At 43.1% G+C, this 14,402-nt stretch overlaps 1 protein-coding gene across 5 annotated transcripts in view; it reads right to left on the bottom strand.

Annotated features, from left to right (window-relative positions):
* LOC116939983 (serine/threonine-protein kinase BRSK2-like) overlaps window positions 1-14,402 on the bottom strand; it is a 183,615-nt gene that overhangs the window by 14,263 nt on the left and 154,950 nt on the right. For all 5 annotated transcript variants that reach the window (XM_032949130.2, XM_032949129.2, XM_076065389.1 and 2 more), the window contains 3 exons: window positions 10,264-10,428; window positions 4,092-4,189; window positions 2,681-2,834 (listed from right to left, as the gene is read on the bottom strand). In XM_032949130.2, the coding sequence (XP_032805021.1) occupies window positions 2,681-2,834; window positions 4,092-4,189; window positions 10,264-10,428 (417 nt within the window). The remainder of the gene's footprint in view (window positions 1-2,680; window positions 2,835-4,091; window positions 4,190-10,263; window positions 10,429-14,402) is intronic.

The raw sequence follows: 14,402 nt of genomic DNA on the forward strand, positions 1-14,402 counted from the left end.
AACTTACTGAGCTAGAATTCCTTAACATTCACAAAATTGCGCACCCACAGTCCTTGTGTCAAAGCCACTGTTGGACGAGGGACTCCCCATGCTGTGCGGGTCCTGGTGATTCATTAATTGACCATGCTTCAGCACGCTGGTCAGTGCGCTTTGGTGAAAGTGTGAAGCGTAGGCGCGGAAGCATCGAATTACAGTACAACAATGGATTTTGCTGCACTTCCTGCTGCTGACAATTTATCGCCGTAGCATCCTATAGCCACTGTTATATGCACGACGGTGGTTGCCCATCCAAGCACTATCCAGGCTCAAGCCTGCTCAGCTTCTGAGACCTGACAAGATCAGGCACATTTCTGATGATTTGGTCGTAGGCAGATTAATAAAATAACCCAACTTTTGTAAACACAAAATGCACAGTATTGGCATTTCATATATCTAAGTTGGTTCATTTGTGAACACGATAAATATACAAACTTCACACCTTCTGCCCTCCCTTTTCTTTTTAATGTGAAAGGCAGTGATTGCGGATTAAAACAGCCATGAAGCATTTCAAGTCTGTGATTTGCAATTTAAATCTCCAAAATCCTCTATTCTCGAGGATCAACGCATTGGTCAATTTAAAGGCTACAATCAGAAATACCCTTCAACCATTTTCATATGCTGCCGAGCTGCAACAATTATTTGACTATCGTGTAGTTGGCGGAAACCCAGACGAATATATTAAACGATTCGTGGTGTCACACTCTGTCGATTAATGAAAAAGAACGAATTAAGAGAATAATAAAATACACGGAGTTTTGCTCTGTATCGTCACGTAAAAAAGGTCAATGCTGGTTCAGAGTCTGCTTGAACAAATGCTGCTAGTTAATGTAAGTCTGGAAGGCAAAGAGCCCGACAGACTGCAAATATCAAATGTTTCGTGGAGATACTGAATGTGAATACATTAATTTGTGTTTTTTTACCCACAATGCTCCACTGCAGCACATAATGGCTTTCTTATATGATGATTAAGTGACTAATCTGTCACAGATAAATGCAACGGGGCCACACGCTTAAATTTTATGTTTGAAAAAAATGCATTTAGTTGATAACAGATTTGTAAAGATTGCAGTTAAAGATTAGCAGGGCTCGACATGACTCTGTTACCGAGGGAGACGGTCTCAACAAGGAGGCGCCGTGACTCCCTGCTGAGTGGCTTTCACAAACCACATTAGCACCATTGATTGCACCTGGTGTGGTGATTTACAACGCCAAAGGCTGTGGTGGATCATTGCACCCAATCAAAGTGAAGTTTCAGCCGTCCCTTTCCAGATGGCACAGTGCAAAGGAACAACAGAGCGGCGTGAAATGTGGTGAAAGGCTGTCAAGCCAGTGTCTCGTATCTGGTAATATCGTTCCGAGTTCTTCTTTTTTTTTAAACAAAAAAAAAACAAATCCATACAAAACTACAATTCCCTCCCCTCCCCCCGATTAAAGTTCACATTCGTCCTCAAAATATTGTCAAACAAATATCCAGCTGCTGTTTAAATGAGCTCCACATAATCGTCTTTCCCGAATAATCGTCTTTCCATTTATAATCGTCTTTATAATATAATCGTCTCTATAATCGTCTTTATAATATAATCGTCTCCATAATCGTCTTTATAATATACTCGTCTCCATGATCGTCTTTATCATATAATAATCGTCTACATATAATCGTCTTTATCATATCGTCTCCATATCATCGTCTTTCCCACACACCCCCTTACGGGCAAGGCGAATGCAAACAGGCTATGACCATTGCTAAGATAATGGCATGCCTGCTGATTGTGCCCGTGCACTTTTCTCCGCAGGAGTGGCAAAACTAATAGACTTCAGTGTGTCAGAATTTGAGAAATGGAGAAGTGTAAACCTATAGGAGGGTTGGGCATTAATAAAAAAAAAACGTGGTTAACCGATTTGAAGATTAGATAATTAAAGATCAATATGTGACATAACGCATCAGGATAAAGCAAGCAATAAGCTATGGCCATTCTAACATGATTAAGCATATTTTCGGAAAGTGGAGATGTGTAACTTGCTCTAAATGCTCCTCCTGAAGCTATAAACAGAGGATGTATTGCAAGAATATTGGAAACGTATGAACACAAGTGAGTCGGCTAGGAATACAGTATGAGCACTCATGACAACGAGTTGGGGGACACTAGCCAATATTTTAACGAAGGAGACAATTTTCACTGCAGTAAGGGGGGGATCGTAGGCTTAATCCGTCTAAATCATCCCAGTCTTAACAGGTTTAAATTCCAGAGGTCACACGGCAAGGTGGAACGTGGGTGGGGGGAAGGCAAGGCAATGTAAACAACCCCGATTACAATCTAGCAGCATAAAAAAACACATATACGGTGGGTCTTTTGAGACTAATGAACACTACGATTCACTTACCGTAGTCAAAATATCTCATTTTTTAAAACAAACACCGTTATGCGCCAACTGTCTGTCTCGAGTAAAGTAGAAACGTGATAACCAAGCAGACAACAATTCATGCCCTAACGTGAGATGCAGGGCTTGGGTGGCGGTGCAGAAAACCCGTGAGTGCTTGACTTTCCCACCGTAGGATGCGTGCCTGCGTGCTTTCGTGCTTGCGTGCGCTGTCTGGCGCTGTCCGGTGCTGAATTGCCGGCAATGCGAGCGCGTCCGTTACCTCTGGCTGTGCTGCGCCATCTCCAGCGCTCGTCGCGCGGTAACGGGAGACCCGCCGTCCGTGACGCTGAGCACCTCCATTGACTTTTGCTCGGGCCGCCACTTGCCGTGTCTGTTGAGCAGCGGCGAGTCGACGCGCTTCCGTGGCGGGTCCGCTGAGACGGCGCGCGGCAGCACAAGAGAAGGCTCCACCATATTACGTTCGCTCTCGTAACTTATTTTAAGCGAGAAGGATTCGCAATTCGTTGGGTGCTCAAGTACCTCAGTATCTCAAAATTACTTCACGTTAAAAATATATATACCATTTTCACTGTGGGGATTTATTTTTTGCATTTTTACCACTAGATTTTTCAGGCGGGAGCGGTGGCACACTGGTTAACACACTGTGCTACAAACCAAGTGACTAGAATTAGATGCCCAGTCATGGCTAGCACGAGTGGCGAGTAATATCTGAACTGTTCCTTGCCCTCCTCCCCCCGTTCACCAATCTACATTGACCAGTGTGGTGAAGTATGGATAAACGAACCCCATGATCACCGGTGTGGGAAGACCGTCATTAAGCAATGGATTGACAACGGGCTGTAAATGATTCTAATGAATAATATTTATGTATTTTTAAGCAATGCACACTTAAACTTTAAGATGGCTATAATAGGTAAAACTAGGCATGAAAATGTGAAAAGTTTCTGTAAATGTTTCCTGCTGGTATTTTCAAGTGTGAATCATTTAACTAAATGACACGTACATAATACATGCACACTTTAAAGGCCAAGCAAGGCACAGAAATGAAGTGGCAAAGGTCCATTGGCAGGAAGTCCTGGGACAGACCCATGTGTTGTGTATTAATGTACACAACCACATATAAAATAGTTTTAAGACAGTGGCAGGCTATGGCTCTCATGTGGTGAGGCAGAAAATGCAGTAGATTCATTGAAAATTGAAATGCACACGGAAAGTGTGATGATGATGAAAAGTGCTGGTCTCCCGCAGACTAGTTCTCCTGGGAAGCTGCATCAGATGTGTGCACCATGAAGCCACTTGCTGGAAAAAAGCACAGATGGTAGAGGGCATTCCAGTTTCTCAATGGGTCTCTATGCGAGTCCATGGCTTTCGATGTATTCTACGGGCCTCTCTGTGAGTCATGAGTCTTTCTGCGAATCTATGGGTCTCTCCATGAGAAGCTGCCACAGTATTCCAGATCGTTAATTAGTCTACTTCCATGCATTTTCACCTGAGAATGGAACAGAGGATGGAGTTTTGTAAGAGTCTTCAATCTGCAGCCACGGTACCCCAACCACTCAAAGAGTTCAAACTATGCTCATGTTTGAGGTACGAAGGCACCTCAATCTGCTCAATTAAAGCACGGTGGGCATTCAATATAAAGACTATCATCCATGTAAGTGCATTCTTACCGATCTCATTTCTGGGCGGGAGATTTTCGTCCTCCTGGCTGGGATATCGCTCTTTCCGGTCGAGCAACAGGAAGTACACCATCTTCTCCTGGTTTTCCCTGCACAGGAGGAAAATAATAATCAACATCTCAGCTTACAGAGCCGAGATGGACACGGAGCGAGGAACACAATTACACGCTACAAAGTGGTATCAAAGCAAGACAAGACATGCTCGAGCAAACACAAAGGAGATGGCCAACATGAAACAAAGGAGAGTCAGATTCATGAATTGCAATGGTACCCCGAATCGTGATAAACCATCTTAGAGCTGGGGGGGGGGGGGGGGGGACAGGTGGTAACTCACGAGATGTCGAATAAATCACCCGATACCGTATAGATACTAATAGACATCTACAAAGCCATGCATTTGGACTTTAAAAATATATATTTTGGTGGCGAGATGTTAACTCCCTCGTCTGGTACACAGGAGGTTGTGGATTCGATCCAGACCCTGATTCCTGTATATTTGGAGTTTGCATGTCTCTCTCCCTGCGGTGACGTGGATATTTCTCCGGGTCCTCTGGGTTTTCCATCCACATTTAGAAACATGCGTTTAGAGTATTTGGCTGCTATAATTGTCCACGTGCTCGACCACGTCATTGGACTATCATTTGTAGCCAGGTCACTTCTGAAAAAGAGCTACATAGTTCAGTGGGCCTTACCTGGCAAAGTAAACATTGTGTAGTTTAAATAGTTCAATCGTATCTCTCTGCGTATCTCTGTGTTATCTCTCTCTGCTTATGTGTCTGTCTGTGTGTCTCCGTGTCTGTGTTTTGTCTCTCTCTCAAATTTACCAATCTTTGGAAGAACGTAATCAACCAGGTAGGGTGTTGACTGTTATGTTAGCCGACTCTGTGTTGTATTGCATCAATTTCTAAGTTTACTAGGTTTGTTTTCGCTTTCATTTGTACCTGATGACGGTTGCTTGTGTTGCAATCGAAACGTCGTATGCTATTATTTTAGTTATTTTCTTTCGACGTGACTTTACCGAAAGAACCAAAGAGTAATTTCTGCAGTCATGAAAGCTCCAAATCAAGTGTGATGTGTGTACTAAAAAATATGGAATGGAGTGTCGGTGCAGTGGTCAGTGCAGCGAGCTGTGCACAATGAACCTGTCGACTTGAGTCTGATTCCCAGTCACAGCAATCATCAGTGATTTGTCATATCTGAACTGGTTTCCGAATACCCCCTGCACTGATCAGCGTGGAGAAGTATGGTTGAACAACCCCAATGACTGACACTGCATGGAGATGCCTCTATCCAGCAGCAAATTGACAAACATCTCCAAACGATTCGTATTATTAATATATAATGTTGTACAACGTGTGAATATGTGCACACTCGGAATGTTAATGTACTGATAAACATTTGTTTTTCCCCGAACAAATAAACCGTGACAGTCAACTTTCACATCTATATTAAATTTCCAATTTTCCCACTGAGCAGTTGATTGTTCAAATAAACATTCATACATTCATATAGGTACTTGCTTTTTGCCAAAGCAAAGTCTTAAAGAGTATATGGAACTTTAGAACTGTAAAACTGAGCAAATACGTGCTCCCCAGGATCTAATCAAATCAGACTTATGACAAAGGATTCCACATCGAAAGGGATACCAATTTTTAAAAGGGTTTCAAGAGAGAAGAACCAAACAGTGATTTTACACCACTCAAGGAGTCTGTTTATTGTCTCTCCTATATTTACACTCACAAAACTGTCACAGCGGTTTGTTTTTGCCATGCTCCTTGTATTTTCATATTTTTTTATCCTATAATCTTTTTCTGTATCCCCAAAGCTCAGCTTCCTCTTCATCATCATCCTACTTTGCAGCAGATGTACAACTAAGAGGAAATTCCAAGTGTAATATGTCAAATGTTGATCTTTAATCTATGCTAATCCAAATGCCTAAAAAATACACGTCACATCCCTCTGATTAATGGTCTGGGCCATCTGTTAAGTTCAGCAAAACGTAATATTCTCGTGTCTGTGTCGATCTGCAACTAAGAATGTATTTCGCATACGACGTGTTTTGTCGTTACTCGAGAAGAAAATAACAAAATGTTTAAGAAGCATGAATGCATTATTCAAGCTAATAAACCAGGGTGGAGCAGTGGTGCTAACGCACCACACTATGAATCCGGTGACTTGCGTTCAACTCCCAGCCGTAGCTAAAATCAGCGGCGAGCGATTTCTGAACTGGTTGTTGCGGGTTTACCCATTCACAACCCCACACTCAGCACCGTGCTGAAGTATGATTAAACGTGACCAACACGGTGGAGGAGGGTGGTGGGGGAGGGAAGAGGGGGCGACCTTCATCCAGCAGATGGAATGACAAAGGGCTGTAAATTATTGTTCAAACCAAATCAAATGACACCACGATAAGACAGCAAGTCTCCTTTCAAAATGAAAAATTCGGTGTACAGTGACAGGTAAAGGCACAGCCCAGCAGTAGCTCGCTCACACCACTGCTGGGAGAAGGGTCTCCAACAGAGGGCTCACGACAGCCTCTATACAGATTATGTATCCTGAAGCAGGACAATCAGTGCTGGATACAGCAGTCGCATTTGCCAACGTCATTTGTAACTTTGATCATTACGTGTGTGTCGATAGTTCAACATTAATGTGCCATTTTATTGCGGGGCTACTGTGTGGTGGTTATCTTGGTGTGGTCTGGGACTGGTTTGTTGTTGCTTTTTCCCGTCTTGCCCAATGTTGATAAATTGAGCTTCTATACTTAATGTAGTTATTATTTATTTATATTTCGTTACTTGCTTTCAATTTTCTCTATTTTGTACTCCTATCGGTTTTTTTGCATTCGTGTCTGTTGTAACTTTCTGACCCACCCATACTGGACATCTGCGAAAAAAGAGTTTAATAGATCATCGGATTCCTCCAGCCTAAAGAAATACTCTGATATGGAATACTCTTCCACACCGACCAGATGTCCTGGAAGAGATGGAATACCCATACTTGACCCCATATTTGACCCCACCGCAGGTGACCTGCCGATACAACTAATTGTGACATATCCATTTATACTGCTGTGGTGAGAGTTGGAGATGATTTGAGAAACTTGCCCAATATTTCAGAACTGCGGGGCCGGGGAGATCGACCTTGCGACCTCTCAATTGCAAGTCCAGCGTGCTAACCCTTCCATCCAGCAGGGCAGCATCCCGTTATGTCCAGCACGTATACAATAACATCATGCGTCCTAATACTGATATTTTTTCTTCTTCTTGTTCTTCTTCTTCATTCTGATGTGTGCTTGCTCCCCCAAGGGAACAGCAGATAAGGAGGTGATAGGCTGCTCACATCTGTTGGCATACATCTCCGCACACCCTAAGGCGCTACCTTTTATTACTTTCTCGCCTCACTCTCCCTCCACAGGACACAAATAATGAGCGATGATTTACAGCCATTAGCCGGCAGGGGGTTGTGGGAAGGATAATAGGGCCATGTGACCACCTGAGGTCTGATGCCTCTCTGTAGGGACCTCTCCGGCAGAAAAAAAAACTGCTCTAGATTGGTGTTTATTTCAGCGGCCTTAGTCAGGTTTAAGCCCCTGGATATGCAGAAGTCAAGGTCACTATACAAAAATCTCTTCTGTAATGCACAAAGACCAAGCTCTTTTCAAATGTCTTTAAGAAGAGCAGCTGAACATGCATAACTCAGGTTTTCAGACGACGAATGTGCTGCACATAATCATGTAGAGCCTTTTTTTCCCAATATACTGCCGGATAAGAGCCTCCTAATGCCGTGGGGTGGTATAAGACCATGATTCACCATGCTGGTCATGGTTGGGAGCATGCATGTTGGAGTACCGTACAGTGCAACGATGGATGTTGCTACGCTGTTCGCTGATGCCAACGATATAATAAGGCTGCAGCGGCCTATGACAATCCTTCTTATGCATGGTGGTCGCCCATCAAAGCACTATCGAGGCTCTAGACCGCTTAGCTTTTGAGATGAGGAAATAGGGAAGAGTCTGCATGATTTGGTCATACATAGGGTTAATGGTGAAACATATTTTCAGCTTACGATTGTGAGAAAATAAAGTGTGTTATTTTTGCCATTTTGCTCACAATAAAAAAAGTGCATACAATTTTTTATGGGATTCTGTAATATAAGAAATTCTCTTCTCCAAAATATATATTATTGTTAAACACATATTCCTTTATTTCACACCGATGTGAAAAAAATATATACTATATTCTTCATGTTCACAGACTTTAAGTGCTATGGAATATAAAAAAAAACAGAAAAATAACTAACTGGAGGAATATTGCATAATTACTGTTTCTCAGATTATTACTAATTACACATTGAATGAATGAGGTATTTTCTGCCAAAATGCAGTTACACACTCGTCAGTCGAGTAATATATTAACACAGCAGTCAACTTCACATTTGCTTCCGTGCTCAGCGCAGAGCACTAAAAAAATAAATGGCTGCGCCGATACGGCCGAATTATGAAATCATTTTACCCCCGTTGGCAATAGCTTGAGGAGCTCAAGCGAAAGAAAAAAATGAATATTGTGTTGTTATTTTTTTTGGAATACGCAAGCCAGTGTATATCAAAAGAAGTACTTACTGTGGATTTAGTTTTCCTAAATTTCAATATAATTCTTGCAAAAAAATGAAATGCAAAGATTTGGTTTATAAGTATCCTTTTTTTTCTTCCTGTAAATAAAATAATTCAAAGAGAAAAGGTTAAAGTCTGCCAGTGTGATTCCGAATGTATCTTACCAGTGACCTTTATTTCTGCAAGTTTATGCGTGTCCCCATTCCCACATGTCTTTGTTTTCATAAATTTTACTCAAAAATAATCTAGGAAAAGATTTTTCACAATTTAGTTTTTTTCCTCATAATTATTTTTCCTGGAATTCATCTTTTTTTTTAAATCTTTATATTTTCACCAACGCTCATTATTTTTCACGTTGCATTTTAAAATACGGTGTAATGAAACAGAGGTATTAGAGAGATGACTTGAAAACAAGTAGAGTATGTCTTCTATATAATCAATCACATATTTGGTATTGGCAACACGTATAATTCACTATCTATAATTATAATCAGTGAAGTTAAATGTAAACAGAACATATTTTTTGTACAAAATAATCAGTGAATCCCATGTCACCTCGGATGTCATTGTTATTATTATATGCTGGCATTGTTGTGCACCTCATTGATTAGCGCGGTTGGCTACGTACGGTGCAAAAGAAGTTCAACGTACATACACATATGGTGTCGTTTCCTCCCTCTCCTTTGACTTTAGCTCCTCATCTCTGCCATTTTTGCCCTCCATGCGTTCATTGTGCACGTTTAACGTCCCTTCGCACCATACGTAGCCGACCGTACCAATCGGAGGTTCATTAAATTCAAAAGTGAAGAAAAAAAGATCAACGCAACCTATACGAGTCCCCTCATCGTCATCTGAATGCACATGCAGTCATTGGTAAGGGTTCAACAAAGCACTCTTGAGACAAGAGTTTCAGACACACATTCAAGCACTCACATACAGTATACCGTACTACAACCTTGCACTGGGCCCACCAATCAACCAGGCATTTTGCCCAGTAAAAATCTTCCCCAACCCCACCCCCCGTGGTAGTGCAGGCCTCAACAACACATGGACCCTGAATGACACTGCCAAATCAAATGGAGTGAAAAGTGAAGTGCGCAGGGAAGCAGGGAGAGGTGCACGCTCGGGATTACGCTGAGAGACAGACTGAGGAAGGGCATGGATTTGAGAACATGGGCAAGGTAGGGACGTGATAATGACCGCTACAAAGAACAAGTGGGCCTTGAGCAGGACACGTCTCGAGAAAAGATGTCGGGCGAGTGGTCAAGACTAACAACGGAATGGCGGCAAAGAAAAAACAACACTCACACGAGAGACGTCAGCACGAGCAGGTGCAAGACGGATTTCCAACATCACATGGGAAATAGCGATTGCGAGTGGATTCCTTCATCCAGCAGCGAATATATTTATGGCCGATGATAAAGCAACCGCTGAATTTGGGCCATCACACGGAGACAAAGACGCACGCACTACAGCTCAACTCGAAACGTCAACTTAAATAAAATCCCTCGTTTTTGTAAGAGACCCGGCCCAACCACGGCGCACACTCACTCTTCGGACAGCAAGTCCTGGATGAGCTTGCTCTTGTCTTGGAAGCAGCCTAGAGAGTTCATGCTCTCCAGCACGTCGGGGTCAATGTCCTCCACGCCCTGGATTGGGTGCAGCGTCACCTTGCGTGGCACCGGCTGCTCTGGCTCTGGCTCGTTCTTCGCACCGCTGGGGGAATTTGAGAAAGAGGTGACAACGATTTAGCGGCAAAGCGTAGCTCCCAACGCTGCGGGCACCATAATATATTTGTGTGTATATACACTGTATCGTTGGATATCCACTGCTGGATGATAGATGAAGACCCCCCCCCCACTCCTCCATGCAGTGTTGAGTGGGAGGTTATTTGACTATACTTCAACACACTGATCAGTCAGTGTTAGTGAATGGGTAGTCCAGAAAGGTGTCATGTATTACTAGCTCCCGATGTTAACTGTGTCAGGGAATCAAACTCGACTTGTCGGGTTCATCGCACAGTGCGTTAACCACTGTGCCACCATTCTACTTAGCACCATAACAGTAAATTAAAAAGCTTTCACTGACACTGTTTTCACCTGATGCACACATTCAGGGTACAAATTAATGGAGTGTTTGTGCAAATATTTTATTTTAGAATTGCAATACTATCTTCTAATTTAAGACAACGGAATTCAACTTAATTTGCAAACACGCATTTTTACGTTATTGAGAGTCATTAGAATTCGTGTCAAAGAATGCGACGGCTGTGTCAATATTGTTCAGCGTTAGTCACTTGACACCGAGCATGTGACACATGCACCAGGTCTGGCAGGCTCTCGGCCTACGGCGAAAGGGCATTCGCGTTTGCATGAACTCGACTGGTCGGAGAAGGTCTCAAGGTGGCGAGCATCAAAATCCACCTCCCCCCTTCCCCATTCATGAGATGGAGCGCGCCCGGCCATTAATATTCCACACTTGCAGGTGCTGCTCCATAAAGACTGCTGAAGCATGCGCACGTTGCGGGGGGCTATAATTGGCATGTACCATCTGGCATCAATTGTAGGGAAGAGGTGGTGGGGGGTGGGTATCCTCTCAAAATCTCATCTACCCTCCCGTCACCCCCATACACACCGAGGAGTTCACCCCCTTTGACTCAGAACTATACACACTAATTGCTGTGTCCTAGAGCGGTCGGTGCAGAAGAGGAGAGCGTGATACAGCCGGCACGTTTAGAGTGCAGCACTGAATCAAAAAAGGGGGCTGACATTACTCAATTGTAGGAGTCGCGATACTTTTCTGCTACAAATCATATCCGTGTCGCACATGATCCTCGCCCATTAGTCAACAACGTTTTATATAGACATTTCATGCTATGGATTACTATTGAGTTATTGCCTGTTTGTTTCGTGGTCTTGAAAGCTTCAACAGATATTAACGTTTTGCTTTCATACCGCTTAATTACGAAATGCTACTTTGTTACAGAAAATGAAGCGCTACGCATATTTAGGAAGGGGACCGATATTAAAAGATTTGTTCATAGGGGAAATACTGATTTGTGGGGTGATATATTCTCTGACATTTGATCAGTGGCAATCTTAGTTCCACTGCAAGGATACTCCCCAAGCCACCGAAATGTGAAAATATCCCTCTCCTCGCTCCCGCTCCTGCGCGTCACCGCACGCCGAGCCTTCAAAGATTACGGCGTAAAATTAGTTTCCGTGCCCTACATTTTTTTATACGTGTGTGTAAAAAAATATCTTCCTGACATTTTATTAAAAAAGCATCAGTGGGTAGCAATATCCATCAGCGAGTGGCATTTCATGCATTAGTAATCACCTGGTTTCATGTACGAGTAATTGTATTAGATAATAATTGTATTGAGAAATAAAAACGGCAATATAGCCAATGCTTTGCCCTATTTACTTCGCGAATGTCGTGTAGAACCGTATTAACAATTTATCCACGTGTTATCTTTAGCTTGTAGGTATTACCTAGGAACATTATTTCCATTGCCTGTTTGCAAATCGTATACACTCTCGCATCGATCAGATGTTTTTACAATGCAGCCTTCAGCCAACTTTAAGACACAGCACTGCCCATGTTTGTGATGCATGGTGATGATCGCATAGACGCCTCTCTCCCCTGGAGGAAGCGAGCGGCTACAGGTCGTAGGGGCATGCCCTGATTACATCTGGCTTATTTCATTGATTTCGGAAACCTACCCATCTGGCCTGTCGCTGTCAAGTTGTGCTGATGACAAAGCAGCCACTGTGAGGACACCTTAATGCATATCAATGAGCCAGCAGAAATTCTGCAACTGTAAGATGCCGTGTTAAAACGCCTCTGTGTGTACATAAATGTACATCCCCTAAGCTCACCTTATGCTGGATGAGGGCCTCCCTTCATGCCTTGCGGTTCGTGGTTGTTAGCCATTGCAGGTTTGTGAAGGCGGGAAGCATAGAAGTACATTTGCAGCAATGGATTTTTCTGCACTATCCTCTGTTACCTAACCATGTGACACTGGAGCGCCGATAACATTGGGGAAAATGCTTCCGTACCTGCGATATAATATATAGAGACGAATACTTCAACCATTCTCATAGCACAAGGTGCCCTCGTGTTATCTCTCTGACCATTTTTCATATTATGCTGCTTAATTTTGTACTGTACCCTCTGGAAAACTGAATGAAAAAAATAATTTTAAAATAATATTGGAAGCCTGTACAAAAATGGTTGTGGTTGTGCATTGCCACACACACACACATATACCGCTGTACCCAAGTAAAAAAAATCAAACAAGCTACTGAGCAGATAGTTGTTAATTAAAAATTGATTCTTTGAATGGATTTCAAAGCAATCCACGCTTGCTTAATATAAATTGTTACACCAGTAGCACACTACGTATGCTTGGCTATAAACTAGAAGTGTAATGATGCATCCGTTCATCAATTAAAATAGATCCTTACACTGATGAGTCATGCATCGAATTGCGCATGCGAGATAGGAGCATTCTACAATTCATACAAACGATATGCGAAGGTTCACTTTTAGGCCACTGGAGTGGTGGACAAAAACTGCACAAACGAGAGGGAATAAACGACAATATAAATGAGATGGTGAAAACGAGACAAAATAAAACTAAACCGGTTCTTGAATAGAATGGTGCCCTCCCTGAATCTTGAGACTCCATTAAATCTCTGTCAGGGGTGAATCATTTACACTTGCATACAGACCCCCCCCCCCCCCCACCTCGTGCTGAATAGCCCTGTTCCAGAAGCCATGTGTGCATGATCTGGCTATAAAACCACCCTGCTGTCAGCAAAACATATATACTTCTGTTACGTCTCACTTCCTAAATTAACGTCGTACGTAGATGCACGGTTTGCACAGGCTTGTGACGATGTCTCAGTCACAAGTGCACTGCTACAGCGAGGCCTGAAAGGTGCCGTTGTTCAAGTCAGCAGCATTCATCAGGAATTCAGACCATGGGGAAATATCACTACTCAATTCCTGATTTCACATTTAAGAAAAGGAGGCATCGTCACACCGATACACTCCGCAGCTCCGGACACAATTATCTGGCGCGACCACCTCAATATAAAATTTTAAGTGTTGCCCGACATCAACATCGTCCACACGAAGAAGAAGCAGAATCTGGGATTTGGCGGCGTGTGGTCGGGCTGTCAGAGAGGCGAGCCACGGGCGACGTTGTCCACGGCGTGATCACAGCCGCGCCAGAGGACTCGGTGTAGGTGGCGCAAGCGTGCGTCTGGCACACCTTCCAATCCTTGAAAATCATTACATGTTGGCTTTCCCACAGCGCATTGAATGAGGGTGGCTTAAATCTTTATTTGAAGTCCAACAATTATGCAATTCTTTTTTTTCCCCCTACATCCCCGAGCACATGATCCAGGATTTCTATTTTTAATTCTACAACCATTGTCTGGAATGCTGACCGAATGCCATCTGCTGAAGCACCCGTTTCCATGGTGAAGAGATCCATCTGCTGGTCACCATAGAAACGGGTTCCTTACAGACAGCTGTCTTACCCACGGACGCAACGCGCGCACACATGCTCATTACCAAATTCTAAATGAACACTGAGGACACAGAGAAAACACGACGTATTGTAAATAGCAGTCGTGCGCTATCGTCACACGCGATCACGTGTTTATGACAGTTTACCG

The sequence above is a fragment of the Petromyzon marinus genome, chromosome 7 (assembly GCF_048934315.1).
Source record: "Petromyzon marinus isolate PM22_M1 ecotype Great Lakes invasive population chromosome 7, UKy_Petmar_22M1.pri1.0, whole genome shotgun sequence".
In the NCBI taxonomy this organism is placed as follows: Eukaryota; Metazoa; Chordata; class Hyperoartia; order Petromyzontiformes; family Petromyzontidae; genus Petromyzon; species Petromyzon marinus.